The sequence below is a fragment of the Poecile atricapillus genome, chromosome 1 (genome assembly GCF_030490865.1).
Source record: "Poecile atricapillus isolate bPoeAtr1 chromosome 1, bPoeAtr1.hap1, whole genome shotgun sequence".
Lineage (NCBI taxonomy): Eukaryota > Metazoa > Chordata > Aves > Passeriformes > Paridae > Poecile > Poecile atricapillus.
The window spans coordinates 164661676-164682892 of record NC_081249.1 but is presented as its reverse complement, the minus strand read 5'-3'; the positions used below and the strand labels follow the sequence as shown (position 1 = coordinate 164682892).

The window sequence follows — 21217 nt, the reverse complement described above, 5'->3', positions numbered from 1 at the left end:
AGGTGCACCAACGGTAGATGTTTGGAAGAATATAGGGGAATAACTGACCATATGCTGGGGACTTCAGCTTGCCACAGAGGATCCAAGCTATTTGCTAAGACACAGGCTTCCCTCACGCCCTGCCCCTCGCACCTCTCTCCGGAGCCGCTCAGCACTGCGGCTCCTACCGCCGCTCCCGAAGGCGCTGTGGCGGCACCCGCAATTAACCGAGAGCCACTGCAGGGCTCTCAGCTGTGCCTCTCGCAGATGCCATTTGCCAGCTTGGCACAGGCAGCTCTGCAGCTCCTCTGCAGGCACTCTGGGGTTCGCCTCAACCGAGGCTTTGGCTCGGCTCTGGTGATTCTCCCGCTCTCCGCGCAGGAACTGCCGATGGCGATTAACGTTAAACCCACCATCAAGGGCCCGGGAGACACAGCACAAACCGCTTCGCCTTCCCGGAGCCTACTGTGGCCTCCCGAGGGACCCTGTTTTCCCCTGCCTTTCCCGCAGGCAACGCGGCCACAGCGGGAGGGCTCTGTGCCGGACTCGGCGGCCATTCGCTGCCCGGGGGATGGCGGCTGCCATATAGGTCCTGCAGCGCCAGCGAAGGGGAGGCGGCGCTGGGGCGGCCGCTCGGATCCTGGCTCCCTCCATCCGTCGGCGGGCAGCTCCCGCCAGCGAGCCGCTGGCCGGCGGCGGGACCTATATGCTCTCGCGGAAGGTTACTGCTGCCTGGCACGGAGGCTGCCGACGGAAGCGGTGCTGAGGCTCCTGAGGCAGCACTTTGTCAAGGAGCGCCTGATTGGCTAACGGGACTCTGCAATGGTTATCTGGTAAGAGTCAAGGCCTCTGATTGGTCGTGCGGTACCTGCAATGCGTCAAGTGAGGATGCTGGGGTGCGCGTGCCAGAGCGCTGCCGGGGGGCGGCCGCGGCCCCGGCCCCGCCGGGAATGGCTGCCCGTAGCCGGTGCTGTCCGCAGCACCGGCCAGCTCCGGGCGTTCTGGGCCCTTCCCGGCGGCATCAGCACTCCCAGCGGAACATTTCCCGCCTCTTGGTACCGCTGCAGCTTGCAGCAATAGCTTGGCTGATGAGCCAGAGCTGGCAGGAAAAAGCTATTCCTCAGTCAGTGACCTCTTTAGAGCAGGGTTTCTACGTAAAGGAGCAGCAGAAAGACAAAGCCTCTTTTCTCAATCCTTTACCACAACACAGGGTGCCAGAGATGCAAAATGTGGCAGAACAAACCTTCTTATGCTGCCCTTCCACTGCCCATGTGAGAAGCGTCTCTTGGACCGCTGCTCCAAGTGACAGCTTGAGTGGCAGCTGGGGGAGGATATGCACGGCGAAGTGATGACTGATCGCTGAAATATCTTGCTGAAACGCTGCAAAATCCTTCAACACAAAAGAGATGCTTCTGCAAAATTAGCCCCGAACTGCGAAGCTGTGCCGAGGCACGCGAGGTTGGTCTGCAAACATGTGGGGCTGGTAGCCCCCTTGGGCCTGGCCAAAACCCATTACAGCCCTGTTGCATAAGGAGTTGCAGAGATACCGTAAGCACTTGTGTGGGGTTTTTTGTATGTCTCTAATTGAAATAAGCGTAGATAAACCAGAAGCAAAGAAAGTAGTCTCTGCACCAGTAAGAAGATTACAGGACTGCTTTAAAAACGATGGGGGTTTCAAAACAGCAAGAACTTCCTGGCACATCTGTGAAGGTTGATACAATAAGTGTCAAAAGGTAGAAGTAGGTTACAGACACTCATTATCTAAATTCTTCAGTATTTCTGTTACTGGAATGTTTTCATTCTTTTTCAAAATCCCATTCTTGGAGAGTGAGTCAGCAAGAAGCCTGTGAATGTGTCAGGGAGCAGTGTTTTAAATAAGGTTTTGCTGCTAAGCAGTTATTAAAGAGCAGGTTTACATATGAAAAAATTACAAATTTGCATATGAACATAACAGCTCAATTTTTTCACTCTAGTAAAAGTTTTCTTCCTAACTACTGTTTTCAGGATAACATTCTTGATGTGCCAGTTTAGGGATTTTGAGTTTGATTCCTTGGAAATTTGTTTTCTTTGTTCCATTTGATTACCTGGTAGTAGATCAGTTTTTAATTTAAAATTATCGTGATTTCCTTTTCAGAGCCCTACTGAGTACAAAGTGCTTTCCTGCTGGCGTGAACACTTCTTACTGTCTTTTTTTCCAAAGAACTCTTTCGAAATATTAAAAGCAATCTAACCACTTTTCCTTGTAATCCTAGCCAAGTGGAACAAGTGCAATGAAACCTTTATGGGAAAATTATATGCCTCTGTAATTATAATGTTTATGAGTCCAAGTTTGCTAAAGTGAAACCTAAAAGTGAGACTGCAAACTCATTCTGTTTCTTACCTGGCCATTTAAATATGAAAATGTTTTTGAAAAATTCATATTTGAGCACCTTAGGTCTAAACCAGTTTGACATCTTGACAAATGGAAAGGAAATTGGTATAAAGCATTGCTAAAGGCATCACCTTGTTCTTGAGTATTTTCCAGAACAACCTAATATGACTCATAAAACAAATTTGTTGTATTAATTTACTATAATAATACTATAATGACTGTACAGATAATAGAATTACATTAATGTCAGAGAACCTGAAAAAAGCTTTTAGAAGTGACATCATCCCATCATTCAACGGGAAATAAAGGTACCAATTTTGGGGTTAACAAGTACGTCATTGTTGCCCCAAACAGTCTCCTGTAAAGCAGACTATTTAAAAGATAACCTCAAGGGCTTTGGTGTGTTCAGGGCAGCAATATATTTTTACAGTTAACTTACAATGACTAAAAGTTCTAGAATGAATCAATGGGAATAAAAACCAGTTACATATTTATTAGAAAGAATTATATCAATCAGGTCATGGTAATTCCCAATAAAACAGCTCTGAGTGATGATGCTACATTTTGTTTTATTATAGGGTGCTTTATGTAGGCTGTGTCCAAAGCCATCAGAGTGTATAGAAAAGGCAATATGGAGTAGTAAGCAGTGTTCATTACAATTCTAAATATATCACATTCTAAACACTCTGAGTGAAAACATGCTCCATCAATTTAAAGTTACCATTTAAAAACAATGTATTTACAGCAATGTCATTACACCAACAACTGTTAAATGTATGCAGGTCTGCCATCTTATGGAGCCTGAATGGTACTGCCAAATAACAGAATGTGGAGCTACATGATCATATTAGGTGAATAGTTTGAATTTTTCCTTTACAGGTAATGTGTGCTTTCTTCTAAAACTCACATCATTTGGATGCACTTTCTATTTTATTTGTGTATTTGTGGGATTTATGTGTGTTCATGCAAGTGTTCACATGTAAACACAATCAAATAAAGGTATTACACTGCAAGTTCAAGCATATGAAAGCTGGGAAGACTTGAAGTTAAAGTTGGTTGTTTACATTATATGACATTCTGGAACAACATAATTATATGCAATTTTGGGGAGAGCTCTGTCTGACCTGTCTGATCCAGCATCCAGGTTAGACAGTGCTATTTAGTGAATGGCTGTTCAGAATTTTGCTTTAGCCCTCTTGTTTGAAGTGTGACTGCTGTATTTGCTGCAAGTTAGTCAAGTCTTTTTCTAAAGATGAAATTATTAATTCCTCTATGGGCTTTTCTGCAGCTGTTATTATTAGCATTTAATATGAACAGTTTTGAATTAAGTTTGTACAGGCCAAAGCAGACAATCATCATGGCAATTTTCAGCCCAAGTGATTAAGTTTTGGCACAGCTATTAAAGTTGCTAAAATGATGGTTGTTTGTTTGTTTTTATTTTCTATTTTTATTAAAGCTGATGTCAGATAAACTTGATAAGTGACTTCTGGGTCAGCCAAGAACAAATGCACAAGAATACAAGAATGTTATAATTAGTACATCAATATACATCATTATACATCATTATTTTCTCTTTAACTGGTGCAAATTTATTTTTAGGTGAAAAGGATTCTTCAGGAAGACCTTATTACTTTGCTTTTGAAAAGTTTGAGGTCAGTTAGGAAAGTGGTTGATCTAAGTGGTTGTGGTACAGTCAGATACTGTAGTGGAATACTTAAGCAGATCGTCCAGCATTCAGTGAAGCTTTGCAGAGTTTTACCAGCTGCTGGAAAATCTAGTAGTACAGGCATCCTCCTGTAGCTGACACACCCACCCACAGAAGAACATTTACTGTGCTGGGAACCAGGGGCTGTTAAAGAGATGGTTTCTTTATGAAAAGCCCTACAGTCAACAGCTGTGTGCCATATCCTGTCTGTTTTCTTAAACCTGGGCTGTTATACAGCGAGCTTTTTCTATAGTACCCTGTCGCTCCAATTGTTTGACTTAATTCTGTCACAGGTTTTATGGCAGGGGTTTATGGCTCTGAGCCTTCTTTCATTGTGGTTCTGGTTTGATCAGTCTCATCATGTGATTATTTCCCTGAATATAAACTTTAACTTGTTTGTTATCCATCCTAGCATACATTCCAATGACAACAAAACAGACTGATACAGAGCAGGGGCCCTCAGGATTAATCCATTGGGTAGGTGCAGGCATTTGGTGCAACTGGAAGCATCAAACTTCTGTCCCCAGACTGATGTGCTGGATGTGCCAGAAGATACATGCTTCCACACCAGCCCTTGTATGCCACTCCTCTACCTCTGTTCATGCATCATATACTGAGGTCCCACGTTTTAACTTGCTTCCCTCATCTCCAGAAGCAGCAGCTGGTTTCATTTCCTCATATGGCTACACTCCACCCATGTCACATTTCTGAACTTGTCTTGGTCCCAGATAGTATTGGAAAGGTGGCTCTTGGCTAGGTTTCTACAGTGAGGGCAATGATGGTGCAGAGGCAAGAGCTGCTAACCTGGACAGCAGCAAACCACTGTCCATCAGCTGGTGGAGGAGCTTCCAGGCTCCAGAAACTGCTCTGTGCCAAAGCATACTGCAGATACAGGAAGACTTCACAGTATAAATGGTTAGTGACTGCTTGAAACAACTTCTGCAGTGGTGATTGCTCCACAGCTCGTGTATATTCTATTTGTGGCCTTCTTTGCAATTAAAAGAGTGTTAAAAAGACAAAATAATGTTGTTAATTAATGGGATATCAATTACAATATCTGTCTTGTCTGAATCAGAGACCACTTTAGTGCTTAAACCCTCGCTGTGTTTCTCTGCTTAAAGTGGTCATAAGCTGGCCCCAAATACAAGTGAAGGTAGAAGGTGGATTAAGTTTTTGTGCAGAGCTGCATTTAAAAAAATAATTCTAACTGCAGAGATTAAAACATAGTTGAGTTACTGTGTTGAGAAAAAAAAATCTATAAATTGCAGTCATTATTTGTCTCCTTCTTTAAATGGTTGTTACTGATAAAACAAAATGGCAAAAAAATTAACTGAAATTGGCATCCACTCTGCTTTCCTCAGCTCCAAAACAGCAGGGAGATCACAGGAAGCTCAGAGGTTGCTATATAGAAAATACTGTTCTGCATCCGACTGGATATCACTTTGGGTCAGTATCTTCCTACATCTATGGCAAGATGAGGTCCTTGAATGAAGTACTTGCTGCTGGTAAGAGGAATCGGTCCATCCCCATGAAGGATTGTGTCCTAAACTTCACCAGTAAAAGCTTTTCTTAGCTTTGAAGCATGGCTTGTTAAAAGGCTTCCAGAACTATTGTGAACTGCAGCTCCAGGTAGTATTCGTGTACATTTTTAGAATTTACTCAGTTCTTGACTTCGGTGGATTTTTGTAGAAATATATTTCATCATGGAATTACTTATTGATTTGGCAAACAGTAATCAAGCACATTCTTCTACAAAAACAATACAAGATTTTATGTACCATTACAAAGGAGGAAACATTTCTGCTCTCTTGTTTTGTCTGAGAAGTTAACATACAGCAACCTGCCTTCAGCTGGCTGTGACTTTTAGATCAGATTATCTTAAAATGTCATAGTGGGATTCTGGTGTTAATTTGCAGTGTCAACATATTTTAGGGTGGATGCTTAGTGTCTTACTGAAACGTAATGTTTTCTGGGTTTTCTAATAATTCAAACCAGCTTTATCTAGTTATTTTCAGCTTTCATAATTATGTGTATTTTTTTTACCCTCATGCATAAATCAATGAATATCATTCAGTCTAACATTTGGTTTACTTCTGTTTAGCAATAGAAGCCTGTACAGATGGCTGCAAACTAGAACCCTCAGACACAGTTGGATTTGTACATTTGTGCTGATTTCTTGCTTAAGGGAGCTCAGTTCAACATGCTGTACTGCCAGATCCATCCCTGCAGTAATTCTCTTGGCTTCACTGGATGGCCACATGGGATTGCCTGTGCTATCTGGCTAAGAGAAGAGATTCTGTACAATTCCAAAGGGATCTGCTTGACAATATGAAAAAATGAAGTCTGAAAAGCATGCTAACTGTGTTGGGCTTTGGACAGTTCAACTGTTTTGTTCAAAGTAGGGGCCATGAGAGCCACTTTCCATTCAGAGATCACAAGAAACAATTAAAACTTTGATTTACGTAGTGAGAAGTAGAAAATACTGTGCTTACTCTGGGTACTGCATAGGTGCAGACAATAGAAGGGTCAAGGAGTTCACCTGATTTTCTGAGGATTTAGAAATAATTTCAGAGCTGAGGAAGTCATTGGGAAGCTGCTGTTATTCTGTCTGTGTGGCATTGGAAATGCTGGAAGGAAGATTTTTAGAATACAACTGCCTACAAAAAGTCTGGGAACTACAGGCAAATAAATTGTTCCTATTCATGTGAATTTCTTTGTGCTCCATAAATCAAGTTGTAATGCCCATTATTCCTAAAAAAACAAGGATCATATCAAATTTCATCAATTTATTTTCCTAATAGAAAAACCCTTAAAGAAGCAGAAATCTGAGCAACTCTTGGGACTAAAAGGAATTGACACTTCTACGGAATATAATATTCCACAAGATTGCAACATAGGAACAGGCTAATAGCTTGTTTGGCTTTGTTTGGTATTGCTTATACAGGGCAAGCAAGACATACAGAACTGCAAGTCCTGAAGCTAACTTGTTTTTATGAGGTTGTGCACCTTATCTGAATGTATGCAAAGTATGAAAATAATAAGTTGTGAACTTTTGATCATCCATTAAAGGCAAACTGTGATGGTGATTACATTAAAATAACTTGTGCTCACTTGTAAGTTAGCTTGCTTTTCTATGGTAAAAGATATTCTCTCCAAATAATCCAAAATGGTAAGCACATTTATGGTGCAATACAATAAAACAGAATAATCAGCTACAAAAATGCTATCCAGAACTAAAACGTACCTCCACACTGACAGGTGATCATAGTTTGTAGGCAGCAGCTGTGCTTGTAAACAGTGTTACCACTGTAACAACCAAGAAAGAATCACCTTATAACTTCATCTGAATCCTCAGGGTCATGCAGCTCAATTGGGCTGGAGCTGACCCAAAGATGGAATGCTTCTCAACACCCTACTCCTCCTAATTGTAATGTTTCCCATTTTCTTTTGCAAGCAATACTTTATAGTGTAAATGCCTCACTGGTGGTGTCACTTATGACATTTTGGCCTTTTCATTCTGCTCCCATATTTTCTTCCAGAAACTGGCCAGGATTCTTGCTGTTGATGTTTCAATGCTATCTCCCCAGTTGCCTGGGTCAGATATCCAAACCGGATCCGTGCATGTGTATCGTATTCACCTGACCTAAAAGGCCTCCCATAATCCTGCCTGCTGGGGATCATTTCCACATGAAGGCGCCTACAGCTGGCCTGAAGCCCAGATAGGTTTGAGCTGTTCCTGAGGGGAAGCAATGTGGTGTGACTGCAGCTTGCTGTCTGTCACTCCTGGTTCTGGGAACACAGTGAGGAAAAACTTCAGCTGTTTTTTCAGAGGCCACTTTGTTTTGGCAGAATTTATGATCTCTGGCTCTGCAGGAAGGTGCATGTATTGTTTCTAAGCCAGGCACAGTCTTGCAATAGATGTTTGTACAGTCATGGGCTTCAGCTAATACCTGTGCTGGAGTAAGGGTGGTTCGTTGTACATTTGTGGCACAGATAATCTGCAATGAAGATAATCTAATCATAGATAATTGAGAATTGGCTCAACGGGCATTCCAGTCCTTCTCTCAGTTTTGATCTTGCACAGGCTGCTATTTTGCTGCTGTCCAGGCACCACTATCAGCATGAGATATTCCTGCTTCCCTGCTCCTGTTCCCTCTTCTGCCTGTGGTATGCCAGCCATTCAGTTGTGCTAGCAACTGAATGTGCTAGTGATTATCACAATCAATAATTCTTTTTTAACTCCAGTCAGTTCCTTGACTTAGTGCTGACAACTTTTTAATGAGCCTTAGTTAAGTGCAAGCAATTGTGTTGGCGCAGCTGACGGGCACAGGGGTATTAAGAAGGTTTTAAGCTACTACTGCCATTTTTTATCATGAAACAGTAGCCACAGTTCAGCTGTATTTCTGTAATTTTATTAATTTTATTAACTATACCATTGCAAATTAGGAGTAATATCGATAAACAATGCTTTCACCATCACCAAACATGTTTTGAGAAGGTGAAATAATTTTAAAAAAAAGAAAAATTATGGTAGGTAGTTGGAGATTTGAGAGAAGGCTTTTTCTCCTTTGCAAATAAAATAATTTAGGAATGGCATCAATAAATAGAATTATTTGATTTCAGCAGAGGAAAGAAGTATTACCTTCATTTTAGTTCTGAACCACCACTTAGAAAACTGCAAGGTTACAGAATTACAAATCACACACAGTACTCTGAAAAACTCGATTGCTTCACTGAGTAATCTACCACTGTACACTTCATGGCTTGTTGGGAATGAGAAGTAATAGAGCCTCGGGTTTGCCAGTCATCTTTGTCATCAACTTCAGTGAAGGAAAGGCCACAATTAAAGTTGCTGCGGGGGGTCTCTGCCCCATGACTGGGTGTGGTGGGGCAAGACATTGCAGATAAATAAATGACTCATCCTTGGAGCTGCCTCTGTCACACCACCCCACTTACCCCCCCCTGCGGGGCAGGGGGGAAATGTACAGGGTGGAGGGAGCCTGATGATCATCAGACCTCAGAAATCCCTTCTAGTAGTGCCATCTGATGGGTTTAACTGCAGGTTTTTTTGAGAGGGTGAGAATCCTTGTGTGCAGAAAACATAATTGAAAAGGAAAATAAATCCAAACAAAGGTAATAAATGCAGAGCAGGCACTTTGACAAGGAGCAAACAGATTCCCTTTTGACAAGCAACGGAACTGATGACTGTCAAGCTCTTTCCTTGACAGGAAAAAAAGATGTCAGAATCTGCTGCTGGACAAATCTCCCGCCCAATCTGACTATCAAAACACAGCTGGTAACCCCAGGGAAGAAGGGGGTTCCTGAATAGCAGGGAAAAACAACACAAGAAAATACTCTATTTTTTTACTTGAGAAGAACAAGTTCTATCACCAGTAATCTCTCTTTAGCTATAGCTATTTATTAAGATATTATTGGCATTTTCTAACTCTGGCCTTTCTTAGTGCTTTCCTCCTTAGTCCCTCCAAGCACCTCTCCCCATCTCATCTATGTTTCTGACAAGTCACTAACTCACTATGCTGATTATCTGGATATCCTTTCTCTGGGCTCGTCTGTGACTGCTAGTCTTAGTAATTTACCTTTTTGAAATGGTTATTTACTGAATAGCAATAGAAAGTAATTACTTCAAGCAGCCAAAGAAAAAACCTGATCTTAGTATTTTAAAACGGGATACTTTACAGACAAGGTCTTAAAGTCTTCAGGGTTCATATTTCTGTAGTGGTACTCTAGTACAGGGCCTCCATTAAGGATTATGGCAGTTCAAGAACTTCTATAATGTCAACATTGGAGTCTCTTTCCTTTCTAGTGTAGTGTTCCTGATTTTTTGCTAACAAATATGGGATACCAACTCACAAACTGAAGGTGCAGTGTTCTGTAAATGAACTTGGATGAACCTAGCAGTGCCTGCTTTATGTAGCTCCTCCTAAATGAGGGCTGCTCTGACAGTGTTTAGAAATTCCGCAGTTCATATGAGGCTACCGCATGCTTCTGCCAAAGGCTGTAACATAGTTTGGGGCGGAGTGCAGCTTCCCCTTTCAGTGTGAAGGTGCCAGAAGTTTTTGATTTAAGCATATGCTGTACTTTCTTCATTAAAACAGCAATGTGCTTAGCTCAGAAGTACTTAATTCTAAAACTCACTGATACCCTTTTGATAGCAGAGTTGGTAGAATGCCATTTAAGTGTTATTTGGATTTTAAGACTTTGAGCAGCCCTAAATATTAGGAATCAATGGTTGTGATTCTTAGGAAATACAGCTGCAGTGTTGCACTGCTTTCAGCACAAGATTGTCTACCATGATTAGCTATACTTTAATGAAGTTTTTCTGGATATACTGATGAACACTAGCAGTAATATCTTAGTCATTAATTAATTGGGTCAATTGTTATCTGCCTTCCTATTTACTACTATATGGACTTTTTTGGTATTGTTTTTTATGTATATCTGATTCCTAGTTCAGAATGGTAAACTGATTTCTAGGCTAAATTATAGAAAGAAGAGGTCATATCTAATGTGCATAATAATGAAAAGAGTAGACAAGAATTGTTTATCAAAGGAAAGTGTATGGAATAAGAAACTGTCATTGAAGCAGCTTAGACGTTGTCCATATTTACATGACACTTCATGTAAATAAAGTGAAGTCATGAAAATAGGTTAGAAGTCCTCTGTCCAAAAAAACTGATATAGCCAGATGGGTAGAAAGTATTTCAGATAATGGCTGCAGTTGAGAAAATGAACTCAGGGTTCATGAAAGCCCAACTGCTTTGAACAAAATTTATGATCTGAAAGTAATGAAGAATCTGTGGGGAATTAGAAAAGAAAGTAACATTTAATAAGGGGAAGAAAGAGTATTTGGTACAGAAAATGAGATAAATGATTGGTGTACAATACTGAGTGTCTGGGAAAAAAAATTAACAATATATGCCTGGCCATTTGTAAGCAGATGGTCATGTGTGGTAATGATCATCCTGAGTTTGAGTACTAAAAAGGGAATAAATATGTATGGGAGACAGATCTGTGCTACGAGCTTTATGACAAACGATTGTCATCTGGTTTTGTGCATGTCTGGGTGTGGAATCGTGGTTGTGAAGGGAGAGAATTCTAAAGAGAGAGAATTCATACAGGATACATGAGTCAGCTTGGAAGAGCCTTCAGAATATCTTCTAGTCCAACCTCCTGCTCACATAGGAATGAAGATGGTTGCAAACATTTTGATAAAGTTGTGCGTATTCATGTTTGTGGTACAGACTAACAGATTTTTGAACTACTCAGTTTTCTTAGGAATTTGTAAATTTTAAACTGGTCCACTCCTGTATGAGTATATAAAATAAGCTACAGAACATAAAATTGTATATATATTTTCACTCTTAGCCTGATGCAGGTATATGGACATTCAAATTATTTGGTTTAGGCTATTATTCTTGTGCTAGGAACTAGGTTTGAATTGCCATCATCCTTACTCTTCCTCCTAATACATTTATTGAATGTACAACTGGTTCCAGCCTTCTGAGCCAAAGGAACTGCTTTAATGCAATTTAATGGGTGTAGCAAAACAATAAGGGACAGGTAAGGTGAAAAAGAAGTGCATGAAAAAAGCACAGACATACCTTTGAGGACATACCTATGGTTCTTGGAGGAAGAACCGTAAAAATAAAATGAATGTTCTTTCTTCTCTACATGAAAATTACATTTCCAACTGCTGTTATAGAGCTTACCAAGCATACTTACCTGTGCATTCTCCTATTTTCAAGGTTGTGCAGCATACTGATGCTGTTAGGGTCGAAAGAACAGCACATCAGCAGAATAACTGCAGTCTGTATGATAGGACTTGCACTGCTAGTAAGATAGAGGATTAAATTTTAATAAATATATAATTGATTAGTCCCAGTTAATATAGTATTATGACTTAGTGATACCATCCATAATTTAGGTATATTAGGTTGGGCTTTTTATAGGCTTAATAATCTTCAGTGTGCTGAAAGAACTGTGTAATAGTTGAGGACAGCAGGATTTCAGGTCATTATACTGTAGATTTTTTTAAACTGTATATTTATCAACTAGCTTCAATGCCTGTCATATCAGTTGTCTAGTGACAGCAATCAGCATTCCTGCAGAGAGGTGACATACAACTCAAGCATTATGCAAATTGTCTGGTAATAAAATTTTCAGTACCAATAATGGATAGCTATATGATATTATTTACAAATTGAAATTTTCTAGAAAACTGAGGAAAGTTTACGGTCTAGCTGGCAGCTGAATTAATGTAATTTTGCAGCACAAATGGAGATTGGAGAAAGGAAAATGTGCAGGCATCTCAGCTGTTGCCAAAACATGGGGATGAGGAAGATTTCTGACAAGGTTGAAGAGAGATTAAAAAATGCAGCTGTACAGTGAAAAACATGGGCTGCTAATGCCACTACAGCTCAGGTACTTGTGCAAGTGACAACAAAAGCTTTTTTATTTTCTTATTGGGTACAAACTGATGCTATTTTAAACTAATTTATGTAGGTAGTAAAGATGGGGAGGAAACTGGTTTTGTTAAAAGTAATAACAGAACAGTCCTCTCTCATCCCCACCTGGCTGAAAAATCCAAATGAAATGGAAGAGTAAACAAAACTGTTTTGGCAAAGTTTTAGAGGGCTTTTTTAATACTATAAGAACAAACATTGGTAAATTAGACATAGTAATTGAGGTAATAAATCAGAGGCTTAAACATGACAGAGATCTGGAATTTATCTAACACAGATACAAAAAATGTCTGGAATTTACATTCCAAGTATGAAAGAGGGATGAGTAACTACCTTCACAGTCAGAGAAAAAACAAGGAAAAGCTCTGTATAGAATGGAGAAGGGAAATTAATAAATCCAGAAAGCTACGATTTGGAGTCTTGGAGGTGCAGACTCAAGGAAGATTTGCCAAACCTAATTCAGAGCTAGATCTTGCAGCAGACTGAAACAAAAAGTAAAAAGACTATTTAGCAATATAGGCTAATATTGCAACTAGCACATAAAGAAGGGGGAACCCTAAAGGTTTAGTATGACCTAGATGCATGTCCCAGCCTAATGAGTAATTTTTGCAGCTTTCAGAACAGACAAAGATGTAGTAAGGAAAGTCGAAGCCAGGAGAGAACATACGCAAAGTGAAAAGAACTGTGGGATGGAAGCTAAACTAGAAGAGCTCATCTTGTTCAAAAGGATGGGAAGCATTACTGACTAGTGAAAAAACTAGGAAATTAAGTTTTGTGGCTTGTGGTTGAGATTTTAATCCACCCGTGGTATTCTGCTGGTGCTATATAACAAGCATCACTTTTATTTTATGAACATTTGCTATCTTTGCAATTATTCCATTAATCTACAACAGCACACAAATCTTTAAAATAAAGCTCAAAGTTAATGAACACTATGGAAATAAATGGAAGATGGGATAAAAGTTTACCAAAGATAGACTGTGAGTGTATTTTAACAGCAGCAGAATTTTTATGATGGAAATCTGTTAGATACAATTAATTTTTATCTTAGTAAAGCATTTGACAATGTAGCAATTGTGAGATTATTAGGTGAAATGGGAAACTGCACAAGAAATGTAAGTTAGATAAAGAAGTGGCTAAAAGAGGGATGAGAATAGCTCTGTGCTGGAAAGGGGACTATGCGACCAAAGAGAGAATTCAGTGGAGGCTCCTTATACCAACATTTGGCCAATATTATTTAACAAAGGCAACGACACAAAAATAAGAATGTGCTATTTAAACTTGATGATGGCAAGAACAGAGGTATTGCTCACAATAAGCCATATCAAAAATTTCAATCCTATAAAACAGGTGATCTATGGAAGTAGTGTTGAATTTAATACAAATAGAAGGTCATGTCCTTAGGGATTAATAACAAGATTTTCTGGTATAATAGGGAGAATTCATATAAGAGAAGCAATTATTTGGAAATGCCCAATTATAATTATTAATTATGGTCATTATGAGACACTAGTATAATTCAGCCAACTAAATGTTAAATGCAGGGCTGTAAAATATTCCCAGTAGAGACTGGGAAGTACCACTATGTCTTGAATACTGTGTACAATTCTAGTTCAGAATATGAACTGAGAAAAGTGCAAAAAATTCAGTGGACTGAGCAATGAAAATTTAAAAATTGCTTAATGGCAGAAAGGCTGAGTGGCATATGATTGCTGTCTGTACATAGATTACATCCAGGTTAGCACCCTCATAAAGCAGAGAGCTATTTTAAGCCATAGGAAATTGCTGGCCCAGAAACAGATGAATATAAATGTAAATGTAATTAAGGAGGAAGTCAGGATGTTTCTAAGCATTTGAACATTGTGGTTCTGGACCTGTCTCTCTACAGGAGTTGTGGGTAGAAAAGCCCAACAAATTTCAAAATTGAATATATGAACACATTTATGTGGTGAGGTTTTCTGCAGAGAAGGATGAGCTCAGTGATTCAGACCATCCCTTCCAGACATATGTCCACAAAAGGTTAGAGACTAGGGATAAATGGCAAGATCAACTTTATTCTGAGGAAAAGTCTAATGAGAAATTAGCATAGATTTTACATAAGAAATCATTAAATCCATGGAAAATGCAGAACTGCTAAATGCAATAAATAGAAAATGGAAAATCCTGACTGTTGGTACAGCTTATTTATTTTTTAAATACTGACTATTTAAGCATGCTGTTTCATAGGATGCATTTTGAAAGATTCTTTAGGAATATGACTCCTCCTCCAAATTAACATCTGATCCTATGATTCCAAGACACCAAAAAGCCCACCTCATTACAGTAACTGGAAGCTTCACCTGTGGCTGCACAATGAAGCCATAAAGTCACCTCAAACTTATGCAGTAAATTTCATGTTTTCTGTCAAAATGGCATGTAACACTTGCTTTGATTTTAGAATAAAATAAGTATGTCAAATGCATTTTTCTTACAGGATGATCTATTCTTGTAGTATCTTAAAAAGAAACATGGCAGAATTACAAAATATAAAAACAGGCCAAAAATAAAACTGGATATGGGGTGGGGCTTTTTGTTGGTTTGGTTGATTTGGTTTGCATTTTTTTGAGGACTAAAATTCCTTGCCTCTTTTCTCTGCAAAAAGAAACTGGAAAAAATTGTATGGGTCTGGATATGTACAGGAAGTTCTGATCATTATGAATGTCTTAAAATTCTCTAGTCTTTGCCAAGAAGACTTGTATAAAATGCTAGCAGGCCTTTCTAGCCAGCAAAAGGCTGTGCTTATGTCTGCAAAATACCTCCTTCCTCTCCTACTGTGTTTTGATCACAGTAAATGTACTGGCAACAATATCAAGACCCTCATTTTTTTGGAATCTATACAGAAATACAGACTTGTATTCACATATGCATACATTAATACATGGTAGAACTTCAAATACTGTAAGTCTGAGGTTTATGTTTAAACACCTCATAGACCTGTCTAGAATATGGCTTTGAAATAGATTTTTCGTACTAATTTTTTTGCTGTTTCTGTTTTGTATAATGGAACAGTGCATACATATTTCAAATTTGCCTACAGGATCAGTCTGACCATGGCTTCAGTTTGAAGTTCGATGCCAGCACTGCCATACAGCCTGAAAAAATCAAGAAAAAAACCTCCTTTAGGTTTTTGAAGTGTAGCATTAGATTGTGTATCTGAACTGAACCAATTATCTTTATTACATATGTCCATCACAAACATACCTGTAATAACTGATCTACCCAGCAAGCATTTGATAGCCCTGCAAGCTTTCCATAAATGAAGATTTTACAGCTAGGACTTGGATCAGTAAATAAACCATCAGATTTATTAAAGCATTAGAAAGATGGCCTGACAGGCTTTGTGAAAATATTAACAATAATACATCAATCAACTTGTATATGTTTATTTTCTGTTTAATTTTATCTGTTGAAGGAAAAATGTTTTCACCTTTCCCATTTTATAATTTTACAGCCCTATTTTATTAATAATTTAAACTGCTAAGATTTTATTCAGGTATTACATTGTAAGAAGAAGGCAGTAGAATTGCATTTTTATAAGGTAATTTTCAAAAATCTTTGTATAAAATACTCCAGGAAACATGTACATACTGACCTGCAAAGTAGGTCCTTTGAGGAGAAAATACGATACATTAAATGTAATAGCAGTATTCTACAATATCATCACCTAGAATACTTGTTGTACAAGTAATATAATAGATAATTAAAACTGAAGAGAACATTAGTAATTGAAATTTGTTGCTAAATATGAGTTATTTCCCTTTAAAAATACAAGAGAAGCCCTTTTGAAAGACAGATGTAAAATTATTATACCTTAGTATCCAATTATGTTTGGTTGTGATCACATCAATTTTGAGGATTGGAAGAATAACATTAGGCATTTGAGAAGAACTTTTTCCTAGAAGACATCTTGAGCTGCCCCTCTCAAACAATGGCGAAGCACGAGATGACAGAGAGCTCTACATCTTTTCCTCTGTGAAATGCCCCAGCCCTGCCATGCCTGGCTAGCAGAATGAATCTGGCTACTTGGGAGAGGAAGCAGGCAGGGAGGTGGAGGTACATTCAGGCTCCAGGGAGGCCACTCCTCTCCCTCCTGAAGTGAGCAGCAGATGTGGGAAGGGTGAAGGGCTGGGAAGTGTAACAGCAGCTTTGCAGGGAAAGAGCAGAGCCGATCTCCAGCTCCCCACAGCCCTGCCCCCCCAGCCATGGTCCCCTCCAGGCTGGGCATATTTAAGGGTCCCTGTCCCAGCCTGTCCTTGTCAAGGTGGTGCCTGATTCCAGGGCTAGGGCTGTCCCTGGTGCTCCCAGTGCCCTGCTCCTGACTGGGGAGCACCTGGCCTGGACTGCACAGCCAGCCCCTGGGACCCCAGTCCACATAGCACCCTGACAATGGGGTAGAAAGGGAAATAAAATAGGTACAGGGACTTCAATAGCTCCACTGAAGTCCCAAACACGTGATAGTCCTGCAGGAGGTAATTTCTTCTGTGCTGTTCTCCTGGCAAGGCCAGCCGTGGGATGGTGCTGAGGTTACAGCCCAGCAGCCACACGTCACACCTGGCAGAATTGAAAACAGAGTTCTTGTGTTTCTGCATGCTGAGTAGGTGTCAATAAAAAATTAGCCCTTGGTAAAATTACTGAGTAGATCTCAATACATCTGAGTAGTGCTGGCATAGACAAAGGGATTTTTAGTGAAAGAAACCCGAGGAAGGACTAGGAAAATGTAGAGTATGGCTGGAAGTTTGGCATGCCATCAGAACAGGGACCTGTGTTATTGGAAATCCTGTTGTGCTCCACAGGTCCTGCTCCCCCTCGTTTTCCAATTGCCCAGCTCCTCTCACTCCTAGAACATGCCAAATGCATTGCATGAAAGCCACATAGGAGTAAGCTGCATAAGCATTCTCATCATGATATGAGGGCATCATCACATGATGCTGGCAGCATTGAGTATGTCAGTGAGGTTTGAAAAGGCTGATGGAGCAAAAGCCTGCAGTCTGTCACATTAGGGTTGTTGAGGGGAGCCAAAGATGGCACAAGTGAATACATCCAACTGTCCCTCTAGCTCTGTTTGGCCAGAATGGAGATCTGAATTGCTGCTTCACATGGCACCCGATTCACAAATGTCCATTACAATTTCATAAGGAAAATGTTATGGACTGTCATAGTAGAGACAGACAGTGACACCTTTTTCTTCTCCCATCATAGCTCAATCTTTATTGCACACAGCTTATATTTATATGGTTATCAGAAGGCACCGTGTTTAATTCCAACTGGTTAGGAACTCAGTTAATTGGTTGGTAATGGTGAGTGTACATATTAATCAAAACTTTTCTAACAATTTTTGCATACTTTTTCTACTGATTCTCATGGAACAGATCCCTTGCTATTACAGGCTCAGTTGTTCTTCTCCCCAATAATAGTTTGTTATATTAACGAACTTTTCATTCTCTAGATGTTTTTGCATGGGAACATATCAGGCTAGCTGCTAGCTAAACTTAGTAACAAGGCCTGAACTATGATTTTACAAGGCCTTTCTTTTGTAAGGTTTTACCTATATGTGACAATGGACCTCCTGAGAGGCCACTTTTTTTGCCTCTAAATATAATGCTATGATTTTATCAAAACATACAAAAGAACACAAATCCTAAATTTACTGTAAACAATCACTCTCACATCTGTTTAGGCAGTTCAGTACATTACTCATTGTAAAGCTTTTCAAAGAAGAAAATCCTTATCAAAGGAGGAAAATTCTTAAATTAAAATCAATTAATTAAAAAAAAATAGGTATACCAGATTTTAATATGTTAAATAGGAAGAAACAATGTAAAAAGCAGACCAGAGTGTTCTTAAGGGTCTTTTTTCTCTAGCTGGTTAGTTCCTTCCTTCTTATCAACAAGGAACTCATGTTATATGCAGCTACTGTGGTTTTGTCTGTAATGTAAAAGGCTTGATGGTTTGCTTTTACTAGGATAGAGCTGAAGGAACTGCTGAGTATTTCTTTACTCTAGTCATCAAGAAGTCCTTTGGTCAGGCTTTTTAGTAAATCCTAAGGAAAAGCGTGGCTCAACTGGATTGAGGCAACCAATTCATTTAATACACTGGATACATTGCAGAAAACTACACTTTATCAGCATGGGCATTGCTCACTCAATAATACAAGAAAATGTCAAAGTAGGAGATTTTACTTTCTACTAATGTTAAATAGTAACTATTTGTGCAATTATCTCAAAGCAACATTCACACAAGTTTAACTTCATTTGTGGTAATGGAAAATACTTCTTTCAATTTTGTGTTAGTGTTAAATACGTTTGTATTGGTTGGGGTTTTTGTTTGTCACAGTAACAGATGTATGGTAACAATAACACTGTTAATGTATCCTTCTCTTTAGTCATAATTTGGTATAACTTTCAGGGATATGACATAAATCTGTGTTTAGGATTCTCATAAACTCTCTCTTTGTTCATTTGCTTTACTCTCAAAAAGCACATTTTCTGTATTCTCTTTTTGAGAAGCCATTAGCTACCATCACTGTGAGCAACTCAGAGACAATGTGAAAAATGACATTCAGCAAATAAACTGAATGCTTTTTTATTAAATCTGTTTTGTTTATCTTGCACTAGAGCATCAAAAGCTGGAAAGGGCTTTGAGTCTCACTCATAAGAGGGAAATAATTATTCTTCTGTAGATAGGTACTAGTTTTCCCATTGCTGAAGTATGCATTTACAGATTTCAGGAACTATCCATATATGATTGTAACAAATATTTCCAAGAACAGGAGAGTTCTGGCTCAACTTTCCCAGGTTACTCTCCCAATGTGAACTGCACACACACTGGAGTTTTGCTCCCACTTAGAATCCACTGAGTTCCGACCTCTTTTAATTTGATTTGCAGTAATGTAATAACCTGTAACCCTCTTTTAAATTTGGTTGATACGGATCATGAGTTCTAAAACTACCTGGAGAAATTATGCCAGGCAGATAGACAACTGCAGATTGCAAAATTACATAAGTTTTCTGTTCTCAGGATAAAGACTAAAAAGTGCATGTGGCAAGATAATTATTTTTTAATTCTCTCTTCAAAACTGGTAAGGTGCTTCTTTTAGATTTCTTCCCTATCTTCTGTATCAGTTCTAGGTAGATACATATTTCTATACATTACATACTACATTTTCTATATTCTATATATTCTATATTCTAATGTTTCTATATTCTAATGACAAAACTTCATAGATGGTAACATACCTGAACAAAAACTTGCCTCCACATCAGTAGGTGACTGTACACTTAAAGCCAAACTTTCAAGTTGGCAATCAGGCCCCACTCATTTGATGATTTCCAGACTACCAGTGTCCATGATCACTGTTTTGCTCTGAATCCTCTTCTCTCTGTACTTTCATACTTATCTCTGGGTGATGAATAGCATTTTATGGACTAATAATAAACTAAAGGTAGGAAACAAGGATTAAGAAATAGTTTTAGAATTTTCTAAAGGATAAAGTCATCAGCATCTAAAAAAAGGCTGCAAATGAAGTGACCATACAGTTGACAAAGTGTGCAGATGGTGCAAAGGTATTCACAGCAATCAACTGGAAATCTAACTGAGAAAGGTTGCTGAAATATTTAAAAGATGAATTATAAAATGAACAAAAAATCAGTGTGGTAGATCTGAACCAGTGTGTATGGGGAAGCTAATCCTATCATCTACACACAGTAGTTACCTGTTATCTTTTGCCAGTCACAAATGGTCTCTTGACAGATACTGGAGCTCAGGAGAAGACAAAAGCCCAACAGAATGATCAGAAGACACTGGAAAAGGAGCACAAAACAAACCAGTCATCATAATTCCATATAATCCTTAAACTCTCTGTACGTGAAATTCATTACATGACATTCTGGTCATGCATGAGTATTTGTGTAAGAATTAGAAAAACTAAAGAAATTCAACAAGGAGACTATTATGTAATGGCTTTACCATACATAGAAAAAAGGCAAACTTTTCAGTGCAGGAAGGGAAATACTTAAGTATATTAATAGGGAATAAAATTTTGCAGAAAAAGTGAATAGGGTGCTTATTTTTTTCCTCACAATGCAAGAATCAGGCATTGGCTAGAGAAAAAAAAAAAAAGAAAAAGGAAATACTGGTTCAGACAATACATAATTAAGAAGGTGAACATCCTGTCCAAGAAAGCACAAAGTGTAAAAGCATAAAAAATTATTTTTCCAGTTCGTTTGTGGAGGGCAGGCTCAGGGATGCTATCAGACATGCTGGGTGACTCCCTGGTCAGGAGGCTGAGGCAGGCCCGACTGCAGGAGGTTATTTGTGCCCCGTGCCCTCGCTGGCGGTGCTGGGACAGGCTGCCAGGGCACACGGGTCTCCAGGCCTACATTGATTACCAACAGAAAGGCCGCGGGGCCTCTTACAGCATCGTCTTTTACACAGCTGAGCATTCCAGTCTTTGGAGAGAGACATCGCTCGGGCGTTCCGTCCCGGAGAGCTTCATGAGGGATGAGGGTGGAGGGTAGGAAGGGCTGACTCTGGAAACTGCATCCCGCCTCTTCCCGCAGCAGTTCCCTGCTCCAGTCCCACAGTGCGGCGGCGGAGGGCGCACAATACGCGAACCCCACAGAAAGCCGCCCACCAGCCGCC

The 21217-nt window shown here is 39.5% G+C and overlaps 1 protein-coding gene and 1 long non-coding RNA gene across 2 annotated transcripts in view; one reads left to right on the top strand and one right to left on the bottom strand.

The window, feature by feature from the left end:
- The first annotated feature begins 786 nt into the window (after nucleotides 1-786).
- Nucleotides 787-21217, top strand: part of NRDE2 (NRDE-2, necessary for RNA interference, domain containing) — a 48863-nt gene continuing 28432 nt past the window's right edge. Inside the window, exon 1 of the mRNA XM_058831333.1 lies at nucleotides 787-812. Coding sequence (XP_058687316.1) covers nucleotides 802-812 — 11 coding nt within the window. The 5' untranslated portion in view covers nucleotides 787-801. The remainder of the gene's footprint in view (nucleotides 813-21217) is intronic.
- On the bottom strand, nucleotides 14584-21122 carry LOC131575641 (uncharacterized). Its single transcript, XR_009276825.1, has 4 exons — nucleotides 20992-21122; nucleotides 20289-20376; nucleotides 19813-20012; nucleotides 14584-15669 (listed from the first exon to the last, which is right to left on the bottom strand). It is a non-coding gene; the product is annotated as an uncharacterized LOC131575641 (long non-coding RNA).